General features: G+C 38.6%; 1 protein-coding gene across 1 annotated transcript in view; it reads left to right on the top strand.

The window, feature by feature from the left end:
• Positions 1-13,973, top strand: part of COL4A1 (collagen type IV alpha 1 chain) — a 129,165-nt gene that overhangs the window by 84,105 nt on the left and 31,087 nt on the right. Inside the window, exons 16-28 of the mRNA XM_082043571.1 lie at positions 663-707; positions 930-983; positions 1,462-1,503; positions 2,241-2,325; positions 3,023-3,058; positions 4,670-4,834; positions 6,637-6,732; positions 7,756-7,839; positions 8,573-8,643; positions 11,922-12,113; positions 12,946-13,114; positions 13,458-13,550; positions 13,644-13,748. Of these exons, the coding sequence (XP_081899697.1) occupies positions 663-707; positions 930-983; positions 1,462-1,503; positions 2,241-2,325; positions 3,023-3,058; positions 4,670-4,834; positions 6,637-6,732; positions 7,756-7,839; positions 8,573-8,643; positions 11,922-12,113; positions 12,946-13,114; positions 13,458-13,550; positions 13,644-13,748 (1,237 nt within the window). The remainder of the gene's footprint in view (positions 1-662; positions 708-929; positions 984-1,461; positions 1,504-2,240; positions 2,326-3,022; positions 3,059-4,669; positions 4,835-6,636; positions 6,733-7,755; positions 7,840-8,572; positions 8,644-11,921; positions 12,114-12,945; positions 13,115-13,457; positions 13,551-13,643; positions 13,749-13,973) is intronic.

The following is a 13,973-nucleotide window of genomic DNA, read 5'->3' on the forward strand; positions in this document are numbered from 1 at the left end:
ATGCTGAAAACTGAGTTAGTCCATCTAAGTCAATTATCACATGCCTGTTGATTACCTCAAGGGAATCTGCTCCTCTTGGCAGGTTAACACAGTGGTCTAATAGTGAATCATTTTGCTCTGGAGGAGTGAGTCTTGGATTCTAGGTTATCATTCACCTTATGATTTGAAATTATAGCTTTCAATTGGTTTTTACCACTAGATTACCATGTGATCTGATCCAGGGCCACTCTCCAAGTCTTCTACTGAAACTGAGCCACCAAATGTCTATGAGTAAAGGTTTTGTAGGGCTGAAGAATATACAGAAAAGGATTGCTATGAAGAGAAAAGTTTCTTGGTCTGGTTCCAGTTTCCTGTGCTGTTTATGTATTTTTTTCTTGAAGCCTCCTTGACTGGGAAATCCGTATGTTATTCCTGGATCTGGGAAGAGATTTGCAGGATTTTATTTAATTCTGGAGCTTGTAAATTGTTGAGTAACCTAAGCACTAGGCGGTCACAGTTTGCCTGCTTTGTTCCCTTGTTAGCTGTGTTTGTTCCCTTGTTTGCACACCTTGGTTAATGCATTACAACGGTGATTGTTTTTTTCTAGTGTTTAACCCGCCATATTTAGAAATTGCGTGTATGTTACTGCCTGTTTAAGCAGAGTGGAACTTGGTGTTTTACAGGGAAAGCCTGGAAAAGATGGTGACCCAGGACCAAAAGGAGAAGCCGTATGTATTTTGCTGAATTTCCAATACTGTTTCTTACATTCAAAACAAAGAAGTGTCTGTGTCTTATAAATGGCTGAAGTTTTCTAACCTTCTGAATTATTTACATAAAGTTGCTGCTTTTGGTGAATTAGGGACTGGTTTGAAAATTTAAAACACTGTGTCTGCCAGAGCTAAGATGCAACTGTATTTGTCTTTTATGATTTTGCTGTCTTCTACACACAGGGTTTGCCTGGTGGGTTTGGGATTCCAGGACGACCTGGGGAGCCTGGTGCGAAGGTGAGTGGTCGCAGCCTTTGCTTCCCATCACATGGAATGAGAAGTTATGAGCTTGTGTGGGCATGTTCATAGATGGGCATTAAAGCAGTGAATGCACATAAAGCAGTGTTAAGTGAATGTTGACTAAGTTGTGAAGTCATCACTGAGAAACTAGGAAAAGTCGAAATTAAGGTAGCTTAGGTATCCCTGATTTAGATCTCTTACATGAATTGATAAATACAGGCTTTATTTTCACAAGGTCTTTGCCCAGCCAGCATATGTATAAATGTACTTTCCTAAGAAAAACGGTTTCTCTTTACATAGTGTAAAGCAGTACAAGCCTGCAAACTAACTACTCACTCCTTATTATAATGGTCCAGCTACTTATTATTTGGAAGTTGCATGAATCTGTATCAAAGTGTTCATTTGCTAAGGAAATCCTGTTTTGTGGGGAAGAAAATATGTTCTGGATTTAAAATGTAAATTTTGTTTTGATTAGGGTGACAAAGGTGAACGAGGTTTTCCAGGACCTCCAGGAAGAGTAAGTAAAATAAATTCTTGCTTTATTTAAAACTTAGATAAAAATATAAGTTTTGTGAAAGTCAAAGTTCTCTAACAATGCGGGGAAAAAAAAGGGACTATGCATGTTCTGATCTCATTCTAATCAGTCACATCCTCATTTTTTCTTAATGGAAACAAAAGTTGGATACAGTTCTTTCAAGTGTGTTTGAAATTTGGGAAAGGAGCTCTCAAAGAATATTGAATTTCAAATGTTTTGGACTATGGAAATGATAGGCATTGTTAATCAATACAGGTATCAAAAAGAGAGTTCAAAAGAGTAAGTCTGACAGCTTTGCAATCAATATATTTTTAGCAACTGAAATAAAAAAATGGGATTAGTCAGAAATTGCCAGAACAGAATATTTTAAAATTAAAGGTAATACCAACCTAATGGGTCAGTGCTTAGACCATGCTGAGGTTTCTAGGCATCATTCTTTTTCAGAAAGATCCTATAAAGCTCTCTACTTAATCCTACTACTGATACAAAAGAATTTCAGCAGAATAGGAAATATTTATTTTCTCTGGTAATTCCTCAGCAGCTACAACCCTCTCGCAGCAGTTGTTACATATCTCTGAAATTCCAAATATAACCACAAGTGCTCAAAATTGTTATCACAAACCAAAATGGCCTCTGTATTATCAGGTCAAGATGGGGGAGATACAAATGAGGGCACAGTCATATGTGTCTAGTGTCCTAGTCTTTGTTCCATGATTCAGTTTATAGATCCTGGACCAGTAGGTGAAAAAGGAGAGCCTGGAGCTTCAGGTTTGCCTGGACTAAAAGGTCAAAAAGGTGAAAAAGGTATGTATTTTGTCGTGTCTTTTTCACTGAGTTATGCTTTTAGTTTTCTTATTAAAGGAAATTTAAATTGCACTATCCATGAACTCAGGAACTCTATATGACAGTGAAATGTTCCAGTTATTTATTTAATTGCTTCCAAGTTATTACATTTTATTGCAGTTTGTTGGATGCTTCTTCTCATAAATAAGACTTCCTTCCAGTTATAGATTGGAAAAGAATAAACTGGGATCTGTTTTGATGGCAGTTAAATAATCCAGCGAGATTATTTAAGATTATTTGAGATTGTTTAAGATTATTTAAGAAAGATGCAAATCAACATAAGCATAAAGAGAATAACAATTCAGAAAATCTTGAGACTCCTTTAAAAGAGTCAGTAGCTACATTTTAATCTGAAAATTGTCTTGCATAATTTACAATGTTCTTCGGTAAACCAGGAGAATCAAGCATTCCCTTTCCCGTTTTGTCCTTTACAGACCTTACCCTACTGAAGAAAGATCAGTGGAGATGATGGCATAGAGCAGGGCCTTTTCCCTAAATGTATTGTTTGCAGATACCTATAGATTATCTAACTTAACCTTTGATTCACAGCATGCTAGTTTGTAATGTGCACTTAGATATAGAATAGAATGTGCTAGAAGTTCACTGATGTTGACATTGCTGACTTCATTACCTAACCAAAAACCTCTCTTTCTGAAAGGTTTCCCTGGAATACAAGGAATCCCAGGACCTCCAGGTATGAATTTACGGCCACTGATTTTGTTCAGATGTTCCCTGTGTTCTTCTTGGGTGAAGATTCCTGAGGGATGTTCTCCATAGCTGCTGCCAGTTACTGCGTGACTCACAGAACACCCAGGCAGTGGCCTCTTTGGGAGTCTGATCATCCCCTAGACCCTTCTTCTAGGTTGCTTTTCTCGTGTCTCTGATGTGATCCAGCCTTGCTCTTTGTGTAGAGCCCTGATAACTTTAAGTTGAAGAAGTAGTGCACAGAGGTCCTCAGAGATAGAGGAGGTAGAGAGTATGGCTCCACTGGGCAGCAAGAGTTGTAAAATGTGAAGATGTGTGTGGGTATGTGCATAGGTACCTATCTATATGTACCTAACACATATGCAGATAATTCGTTTTGCTCTCACTTCAGCTCTATATGTGTTTGCATAAATATAATAAAAGAAGTTTTATAGGGAGAAATAATAACATTTACTACACCGAAGTAATTCCTGAAGGCTTCCTGCTTCTTTCTGACTGTTATGCCATCTAATAAAATTTATTTCTTTTGCCTGCAAATGTTGCCTCTTTCGTAGGTTTTAACATCTTCACGTCCATGACAACACTACTATTACGTATATATGTACGTGTACATGTGTTTGAACTAAACCATGATATTCGCTTTTTAAAAATTAAGCAAATAATCAGTGGGAACCTGGCTCTATCACATCCTGCAGTGATGCTACTATTACCTCCTTTATTCACATTTTCTATCTTGACAGTGAACTAAACATGAAATTAATGCGAGCCAGGGTCAGATAGTTTCCAGAAAATTTTTCACAGTTGAGGGAGGAGATACTATGTACCGCAGGCTGTAATAGTCCCTAAAGAATTCTGTGTGACAAGACAAGAAGAATGGTAGCCCATAGTCTGTTATTACCCTACAGAAATTGAGATTTGTGTGACTTTCATATCTTCCTTCAGTGTTACAGAAGACTCAAAATGGTTTAGCGATAAAGTCTAGCAATTAGTTGTGAACTGAAATATCTCATTAAAGTATGAAGACCTGTGTGACTGTACAAATAGCTAAAAGAAGATCCTAAGTATTTTTTTTTTTCTAGCTGTTTAACTGCTTGTTTTTTTGTTGTTGTTTGCTTATTATTCGTACAGTTTTGGTTTTAGCATTCCTGAAATCCGCTAGCATTGTTGAATACTTATTTATTGAAGTTCTTAGCTGTCACTCTCTAAGTGTGTTTAAGATTTGGTTTATTATGAGGTAAGGAAGTGTGTAACAGTTTTGAAGTGTGATTGCCAAATTACCTCCTGTGTCGCTACTATTTACGACCCAGCAAAAGCTGATTCCACTAAATCTCAGAAAGACACTTAGTACAGAATGAGGGTGTTTGTCTAGAGGCCTAAGAGAAATTAATTACTCTGAGGTGTAGTGAGTATATAATCTTGATTTTTGTGTAGATCACCAAAGTAAAAATACAGTCCCTCTTTTATTTTGCACTGACATTTCTTCATTTCTCTCTGAAACCTAATGGAAGCTATTGTGTTGATAATCACAGAATGTTAGGGATTGAATGTGACTGTCTTTTCACCTGTCTCTTTTTTCATGTACGTTTTACTCTGTCCAAAGGTCGACCACTTCCAGACAGGGTAGGATCACCTGGTGTTCCTGGAGAGAGGGGTGAAAAAGGTGAAAAGGGTTCTCCAGGATTCGCTTTACCTGGACCCCCTGGAAGAGATGGTTTCCCAGGTCCCCCGGGGTTGCCTGGCCCACCAGGTCCTCCCGGCAAAACAGGTAGGTGAAGCACTTTTCTGCTTTTCACAATGAAGACTCAGTAATGCACACTGTGTGCACATGAAGAAAAAGAGACGAGATTATAAAAGCTGTACTTGGAATGCATCTGATTTGTTCACAAAAAAAGCTGTTTTGTGGCAGCAAGCTGCTTATTTCCTTTCTGGGACAAGGATTCCTTGCTAAACAAATGTTTTAAAAATTTCTTCAAAAGTTCATTATAACTTCATATAGTGTTACAATATAACCTAATATTTGACCTTAATACGTATTGATTTCCTCTGTGTCTTAATGTGTCAACCTAGAGATATTTGTAGTTTTTTAATTAAAAAAACCCAGATACTAATATTGTTCTTAGCATAAAAGATAGCTGTTCAATATCACGATTTATGAGTCTGCAGTACTGATCTATGTACCAGATTGAACAGGTGCAAGAACTGCAGACTGAGATACTAGTCTGCCAGAAGTTTTTATTGTAACATGAAATTATCTTAGAGGAGGATGGGGTCAACACATGCTTTATAGAGGTAAAAGGAAAGCTCGTAATGATGTGACAAGTACCTAATAATATTAGTAGTAATGGCAACAACATTATACAGCGATGTATTATTAGTTTCTGTTAAAGCTTTTTTAAAGAGAAAAATATTTTGATTTTGTTCTACAACGAAGCAATGAAAAAGTACATATGAAAGTGGTCCAGGCTTCATAGCTCTTTACAACTGATGTTTTAACTCTTTTATTGAAGGAGAACTTTTGCTATGGGTGATACTGATACTGTGAGTTAAGTTGTAATTTCAACAAAAGGAATAATATTCCTATTACGGTAGTTTAGGTAGTCTCAAACTATTGAAAGGAACATTATTCTCTATGAAATTCCTAAACTAAAAATACTTTGTTCCAAAAAAATTGAAAATGCCTAGTTGTTGCTGTGGTTGCCAATGAAGGAGTACACAATCCAGCACCTGGAGTATGGAATTAAATAGCTAAATCTTACCTTGCCCTAAAAATGAGAACAATTCCTAGTTTTCCTGCATGTTTTCTGTCATTGCTTAATTCTGCCTCTTCCCCAGACACTTCTTCAGCTCTCTTCAATTACATAATGGGAAACAATTTGTTTTCAGTTAACTGTTGTTTGCCAAACTTCACATTAACATTTTGACTACTGGCATTGGCCAAAATGATGTCTTATTGTATTGGGTCAGAACCTATGCCATATCATCAAACAGAACAATGCACAGAACAAGCACAACTTATATTCTCTTATCAAGCCTGCTAAGTGTTCTCATTCTTTACCTATTTCAGTTCCTAACGTATGAAACTTCTTGTTTTCAGGAAGCTTGGTCTGTGTGACATTAAATAGATGTTAACAAGCTGCTCTTAGCCTAGAAAGTTTCATAAAACATTGGAAACAAAAGTCAGGGTACAAAAAACTCCACTTAATGAATTTCTTCAGAACGTCAGTATTCTACGTTCTCTTCAGAGTCAAACCAGCAGTTTTTTACCCACAGCACTTTTCTTAGCCAAAACTTACAATAAAAATAGATTTTATGTGAAAATTGTTTGTAACCTTATTATGGCAGAGCTCATCTTTTCTCTGTAATTCTTAAGGTTTTTCAAGCAGTATATATGGAATCAGAATCCAGAATCCCAGATAAATTTTTCAAAGGAAATCAAATGGAAAAGTAAAATGCTAACCTGACTTATCACTCTTCATAGATAAATTCAGCTGGGACATTCATAAATGCAGCCCTATAATGGAAACTTGCACTTGTCAAACAATATTCTTTATTACATTTCTGTTGCAGATGGAATTGATCAATGCCAGCGGGGAGAACCTGGTGCACCAGGTACTCCTGGACTTCCAGGAAGAGATGGATTTCCAGGAGAGATGGGAGAGAAAGGTAATACTATTTTGAAGTTATTGCTTTCTAATGCTCTGTACCCTGGAGCCTGGGTTTGTAAAGAGGCTGAGCAAGTTAGGCTGGATCCAGAGAAAGGGCAGTTGAAGTTAGTTAAACAAATAGTTCATAGACACGGAAGATGTTTTTTGAGCCTCTGGTGAGTAAAAGAAGGAAATGGTGTATCAAGTTGTGTGACACAAACTTCACTTATGTTTCACTTAGCCTACATGTTGCTGGAAAGTGATAACGGGTGGCGCGGGGTTGAAAGAGGAGCTGGGAAGGAGGGAAGGAAGGAGGGAAGGAGGGAAGGAAGGAGGGAAGGAAGGAAGGAAGGAAGGAAGGAAGGAAGGAAGGAAGGAAGGAAGGAAGGAAGGAAGGAAGGAAGGAAGGAAGGAAGGAAGGGTTGAGTGTAGCCCCATTAAGTGTAATTGAACTGTTTGTGGCAATTTTAAGTTGTGAATTCTGAGATGAAGAATTAGAGAGGGGCAGATGAGTTGGGAATGGAAATGTTTTATGAATCATTGCCATGAGTATAATTGAAGCTAAAATTGTAGCACCTATAAATAGGATTGTCAACCATGTGTTTTAGCAGCATTGACTAAATGGATGTATGAAAAATGAGCTGCACTCATTTACACGATGGTTGATCCTTCCTAATCTCATTCTGCTAACTGCTTTTCTAAAACTGCAAAATTGCAGTGACTGCAGAGGTTCTCCTTTTTCTGCTTTATTCTTTTTATTTCTTTTATACTCAGTGTGTATTTCTTTACTATTTTGATTCTCTTCAGCCTGGTCCCTTTTAAGTGTTCTGCAGACTTAAGTTGATTTTCGTGCCATTCCTTTAAAAATTTTAAAGAATTTTGATTGTCAGTTTGCTGCTAAATTCCCATTGAAGCCTGTAATTAGAAGTAGCACATTTATTTTTATTCTTTCAACATGAAGTGTATTAAATAGACATTTCTCCCTGAATCCACTTGCTTGCAGTTGTCTTAAATATTTTCTTTTTTTTTTTTTTTTCCCCAGGTGACAAAGGTGAATCTTGTGCCTTATGTGATAAAGTAGGACCTCCTGGACTTCCAGGACCACAAGGGCCACCAGGTCCAGCAGGTAAATCTCATTAACTACCTGAGAATTAACTACATAGTCTAAAATAAAAATGCAACATATATGATAAAATTAATTACTTTTTGTCTCACTAATCAAATTGTTTGTGTGACTAATGAAAGGAGGATGAAATGTTCCTATTTTCAGCCTGTTTCCAAACTTCTGATGTAATTGACGGAAAGCAGAAATTGGCCACATTGGAGGGTCTTTGGAAACTGTGACCCAAATTTTTTAACAGAAGGTTGTGAAAGTGAAAAATAACATGGGAAGCATTTGCCCTATGTGCCCAGGCTTGGCAGCATTCATACAAACGTTCCCAATCCTACCATCAATTCTGTGGCCAAAAGAGTTACTGTTTTTCTGCTACCACATGAGAAAAGTGCCACGTACAAACAGTGATATTATGATATTATGCCTAATGTTTGTTTTAGTGGTGGTTAAGAAAAATTAATACAGTTTAGTTAGTTTCAGGACTGTAGTCATTATATGAGAGGTCTAAATAGTAAGGTGAATTCATTCCTAAGTCAAATGAATCAGCTTCTGAATTGATGAATGCAGACACATATAGCACATGAGCACGTGAATCCAGACAACTTCACTGGCTTTAACAGTATTTTGTTGGTATAACTGGGGGTGGAATGAGACACTTTGAGAAGGATCACAAAGGATTCACATACAATGAGCTATTTGCAAAAGCATGTAATACATAGAATTGTATTTTTGTCTCTCTGACAAGGTTTTCCAGGACAATCAGGTTTCAAGGGTGACAGAGGCTTACCTGGACTTGATGGCCTTCCAGGGGTACCTGTAAGTAATGCCTTGCCAAACGCTATGTGTCCTGTGAGCCATGTGATCAAAAAGTATGTAATCATCAGTGTGGTTGTGTAATAGTTCTGTTTAAAAACAGACCAGCACAGTGATTTAAAATTCAGGAACTATGCGTAGCAAAATAAACGAGGAAGCAGTGTGGTTGAGCTATGAGAGAGGGAAAAAGAGCTGTCAGAAATGGGCTATGTTTCTGTGTTTGCCCACCACATACTCAGCAGGACACACGCTTCTGGCAGAGCAAGCTAAGCAGTGGAGCTGGGTAAAAAGTAGGATTTTACAGGAAACAGATACAGGTCTGCCCTGACCTTGTGAATCATTGCAATAACTCTTTGCTGTTGTGTACATATATATTGAGAGAGAGACAGTGCCATCTAGTGTAGTGTAAGCAATCTAACGTGTTGGCATGCAGCATACTTCTGCAGTTTGTCTGAATTTTGGGAAATGTGTGTGAATTTGGGAAATGTATTCTGTAAAACAAAATTAGTTAGCAGAAAAGCTTAATAGTTTTGAAGAAATAATGGAAGGCTGTGAAAATGGATAGTATTCTGATAATATGATCACTTGTGAATTATGTTGATGCAGCACAACATGACTCTCAGTGAGTAAGGCCAGATATCAGAAGCAGAACAGCTATAACACTTATCTAAAATGTAACACAAATTACTCCTAGATTCCCACTGTACTAGCACAACTGCATTTGATCTTGTCAGAGTTCACTTGAGTGTCCCTATGTACGCTGTTGTCAAGGCCTACCTTAGCACACATGCTCCTGTAGTATAATGTGGATTTTGACAATATTCCTAATGTAAGTAGACTGAATTCATCGGAGTCCTCCCAGACTTGTTTATCCCCAAGCTGTTTTCTCCTTCTAGCTGATCACTTTTGGCAATATAACTTCTCAGTGACATCCATGTGCACCAGCTCTAACACACAGTAGAGTTAGGCAGGCTGACTCTATCACCAGCAGTGAGAGGAACCTTCAGAATTTAAACCAACCCACCTGTATGGATTCCTTACTCAAGGAATCTATTTCTCTCCCTTGAGTATAGATAAAGCCTAGATGCCTGAGTTTAGCCAATGAAAGTTAGCTAGTCTGTTCTCTATTTCCACCATGAAAAATAAGACAGTAAATTCAGTCCCTGAGTAATACGATAATACCAATGGGATCCAAGAAAGAAACAGTGGAGAAAAATAAAAGATACCTCATGTGTTTAAGCTTTTTTCATGCCTGGCATTTGTTCTCAGCAGGTGTTTTGCCACACCTATATATTTTCCTTTTATTGCCTCGTAAGTTCTGTTCATGTCTTTCATCAGACAAGGACTGGCTGCTGTTCTGAATACTTTTAAGCTTGTTTTGCTCCACCAAGTTCAGCCAGGTGGTGATCCAGCATATAGTTTAGCTTGGAAAAACTACACAGAGGCAAGCTCACATTGTTGGGAGCCATGCCAGAGCATCCCAGTCTGATCCAGGGCCCACCAAAGCTAATGGAAAGATTCCCTTTTGCTATGTTCTGGTTCAGGTTTATGCAGAGGGCACACACCAGCCATAAGAAGTGAACATTGCCCGTGAAGTCTGTGCCTTACTACCTTCTGATTCACTTGAAATTAGAGAGACTGTTCCTATGAGAAAAGTTCATATGAGTCCTAGAAAATATGTAGGGAAAAATTTAAATTCTGGAAATCATATAGGTTTACTATTAGGTAGGTAATTTCTTCCCAGAAGAGCTTACAGAGCTCCTTTCTGAGTATGTATGTAGTATTCTGATAGTACCAACTGACTGTGATTGTTAATTGTACAAAATAAATGAACATTAGTGTCGAGGGTTTAGATTGTGGGGTGACAATAAAACCCTGGCAGATGTATTGTTAACCTCCTCTCCTCCTCCCACTTCCCCCTTCAGCCCCTCCCTCTCCCCCCTTCCCACTCAGGACAGGCGATCTGAAGGAAAAGAAGGACAGAGAGAAGAGAGTTGGAAAAATTAAAAATGTTTTACTAATGCTACTAATAAGAATAGAGAAAATAATACAAAATATACAAAACCAATCTTGAAAGACTCAGCAACTGCAGAGCTGGTACCCGAAGTCCTGGATTGGACTCTGCAGCCAACCGGAGCTGGATTCAGTCTCTCGCTAGGTCCTCTCCTAATGTCGGCCATAAGCAGAAGGATAAGAAGAAGGGAAAAAAGGGATGAAATCTTTGTGGTCTCCCACTTTTATATGAAGTATTCACATGAATGGAATGTTATACACAGTTGGTCAGGTTCTTGGTCACCTGTTTCTTGTTGCCCTTCTCGCGAGATATGAATCTGTCCTTATCAATAAGTTTGCATTCCATTGCTAGGTTTACCAAAACATGTGTCTGGTTCTCCAGGAAAATGCAGCTAATATGAAGGCTTTAGCTGACAGGCAAAATTCACTAAAAGAGAAACTTGTTTTTAACAAAACCAGGACAGTTAGTAATGAAGGGAAACATGTATTTGCATCAGCCAAATGTCAGAAATAAACTACCCAAGGAGAAGCTTTCAGGCTTCAATTAGCCTTAGCTCTTGTGCAAACAACATTTGCGTTTTGTATAAGACAATTAATTTAATTTTGTAGACAATCTACATATTCAATATTATAGTTGATGTAAAAGGTTTTGAAAGAAAGAAAATAAAGGGTCAGGCTTATATAAGGAATTTAAACCTGTAAATTTGGCTATGTTTTTGCATACTGGAGGAGTGTTATTTTCCTGTACTAGTATTATTCTGCTGGTATTGTAAATTATCGTGGAAATGTAGAGATACTTTTGTTGCATTTGCATCAGGAAAATAGGTTCCACCGTGTCACAGAATTCAGCATTTAAAGGTTGGGGCAGACACTTTAACTCTGAAAATGCGTTTTTAAAAAGCCTCATTTTCCTTGATGCTGATTTTGTATAAATAGGTGCAACTGAAATCCAGGGGGTAGTCTACTGAAAATTCAGAGTAGTTTTTTGTTGTCATGGTTCATGTGTAAATGGTGTAAGTTTATATGTGCCATCTCAAATTATATACCTGTGATACGCTAAATGACCAAATGGTCAAGATAAGATTTGCATTAATTCCTTATTCACACTGCTCTGTTCTGGAAAATATTCTCATTTGACCTCCTCCATAGAAAACTTAATGTTTTACTTCATTTGAGTCTGTTCTTTTACTTCTGAAGATTTGTTTCCTTTTGTATCAATTGAAGCGTTGCTAGGGCAACTGATGACATCTGAATTTATGAAATTTCAGGGCCCCCCCGGCACTCCAGGACTTATGGGCAGCCCTGGGGCAAAAGGAGAACCAGGAGATTTTACTTATGATTCTATCCTGAAAGGTGAAAAGGGAGATCCTGGTTTCCCAGGACAACCAGGTACTCCTGGAAGAGAAGGCAGACCAGGGAAAGATGGATTGCCAGGTCTTCAGGGTCCGAAAGGAGCATCGGTATGTGTATTTCTTTATATGTTGTCCTACCGTGTGTTTATTTATGTTTGCATACTGTCCGATACATTCTGCCTTTCAGATGAGAATTCGCTTGCTTTTATGCCCTTATGAATGCTTTTGTTCATTGCCCTCATTCATTATTCCACATCTTGTCCTTACCTTGTGTAGTTTATTCTTCCTCAGAGGAAGACTCCAGTTTCCCTGGAACTAGTGAGAAGACTATTTCGGAGTTAGATTTTGACCCTTTCTTTTTACATGTCATGCAGATAAATGATCTGACTTAACTGTACTCAGCATTCAGGACTATAGAGCAAGGTTACTTCCCCCACAAAGTTGTGAGCATGGACAGTAGTTCTGTTCCTTTCTCCCCTTCTCACAGCTTGATAGTGAGAACTGTCATGGATGAGTTGCCTGATGTCTGGAGGTGATTGAAGGAATGCGGTTATCCAAGTAGAGATTGTTAAGACAAGATTCAACTCTGCTCTAGCATACATCTCTTCTCGTGGAAACTAATGCTTCAAAGTTTTCACTGACAGAGAGTTCAGCTGATACGGATGTGGAGTTAATGTGGTGCTCACATCTGCTCCCAGAGCCACCACTGGGAACATAGCCTACACGGTCCAGTTAGCTGCATTTTACGCTAGGATTTCCATGGGCTATTCCATGTGGAACCCAGTTCTATTTCCATTGAACTTGGTAATAAAAATTCCACTTTCTCCAACATTACAGATATCTGTGCTAAATCCAAGTTACAGTATTTTCAAAGAGTGAAGATTATGTGTTCTGTCTTGCCAATGGGACAAGAAGTACACTTATACTTTCCAAAAATTAGGGTACAGCTGGCTTGAAAGGAGAACGTGGTCCCCCTGGCCAACCTGGATTCCCTGGAGTACGTGGTGAAAGAGGTTTTCCTGGCCCTCCTGGGATAGGCACTGCAGGGCTACCTGGTGACAAAGGAGACAGAGGCTTTGCTGGAACCCCAGGTTTACCAGGCCTTCCAGGTAATGCTATAATATGCTTTAGAAAAAAAAAAAAAAAAGCCCTTTAAGTGGTACAACTTAAGAGGATCACTGGAATTTAAGATTTAAATGAAAAGACTTCCTAATTTAAATAAGTATTTGCTTTCAGCAGTAAAATTGCAAGTTTTCTTGAAGAGTTTGTTATGCCAAATGGGATGGTTTAGGTTCATCCTAAATGGAGTTCATCCTAGTTTTCTATGAATCTTCCACGAAAATACTCCATAGTAAGTCAGTTGTAATGGTATGGATAGACTAATATTGCTGGGTGAGATGCCCTTTTGTAATTTCATTGCTTCCTGTACTTAATACATGTTTACATTCACAGGAGCAAAGGGTGAAGCAGGACGAACTGTACCACTCCCTGGACCTCCTGGGGCGGATGGTCTTCCTGGGCCACCTGGTTTCCCTGGACCCCAAGGTACGGTAGCCTGTTAATCTTTATCTGATGATCATAACGGCGCTGTTCCCCAGAAGCTAGATGTTAACATTTGTTTTGTTTTCACTTGCAAAGGTGACAAAGGGTATCCTGGGCTTCCAGGTAGACCTGGCCTACCTGGAGAAAAAGGTGCTGTTGGGCAGCCAGGTATAGGGTTCCCTGGACCTCCAGGACCCAAAGGTAAGCTGGTGTAACTGAAGTGTGCATGGAGCCACAGTTGCGTGAGATTTGTGCAGTGCAGCTGAAGGACCTCCCTTGCGGAAGTCCCTGAGCACCACAACCAACACTTCCAATGAGCCCTCACTTTGTGCAGTGATGTGGTGCAGGTACAGGCAGTGTCAGAGCTACTGCCAGAATATAAAATGATATAGTAGAACATCTTACAGTACAGCAACCAAGGTTGTT

Source organism: Streptopelia decaocto (assembly GCF_964273445.1).
Source record: "Streptopelia decaocto genome assembly, chromosome: 1".
In the NCBI taxonomy this organism is placed as follows: Eukaryota; Metazoa; Chordata; class Aves; order Columbiformes; family Columbidae; genus Streptopelia; species Streptopelia decaocto.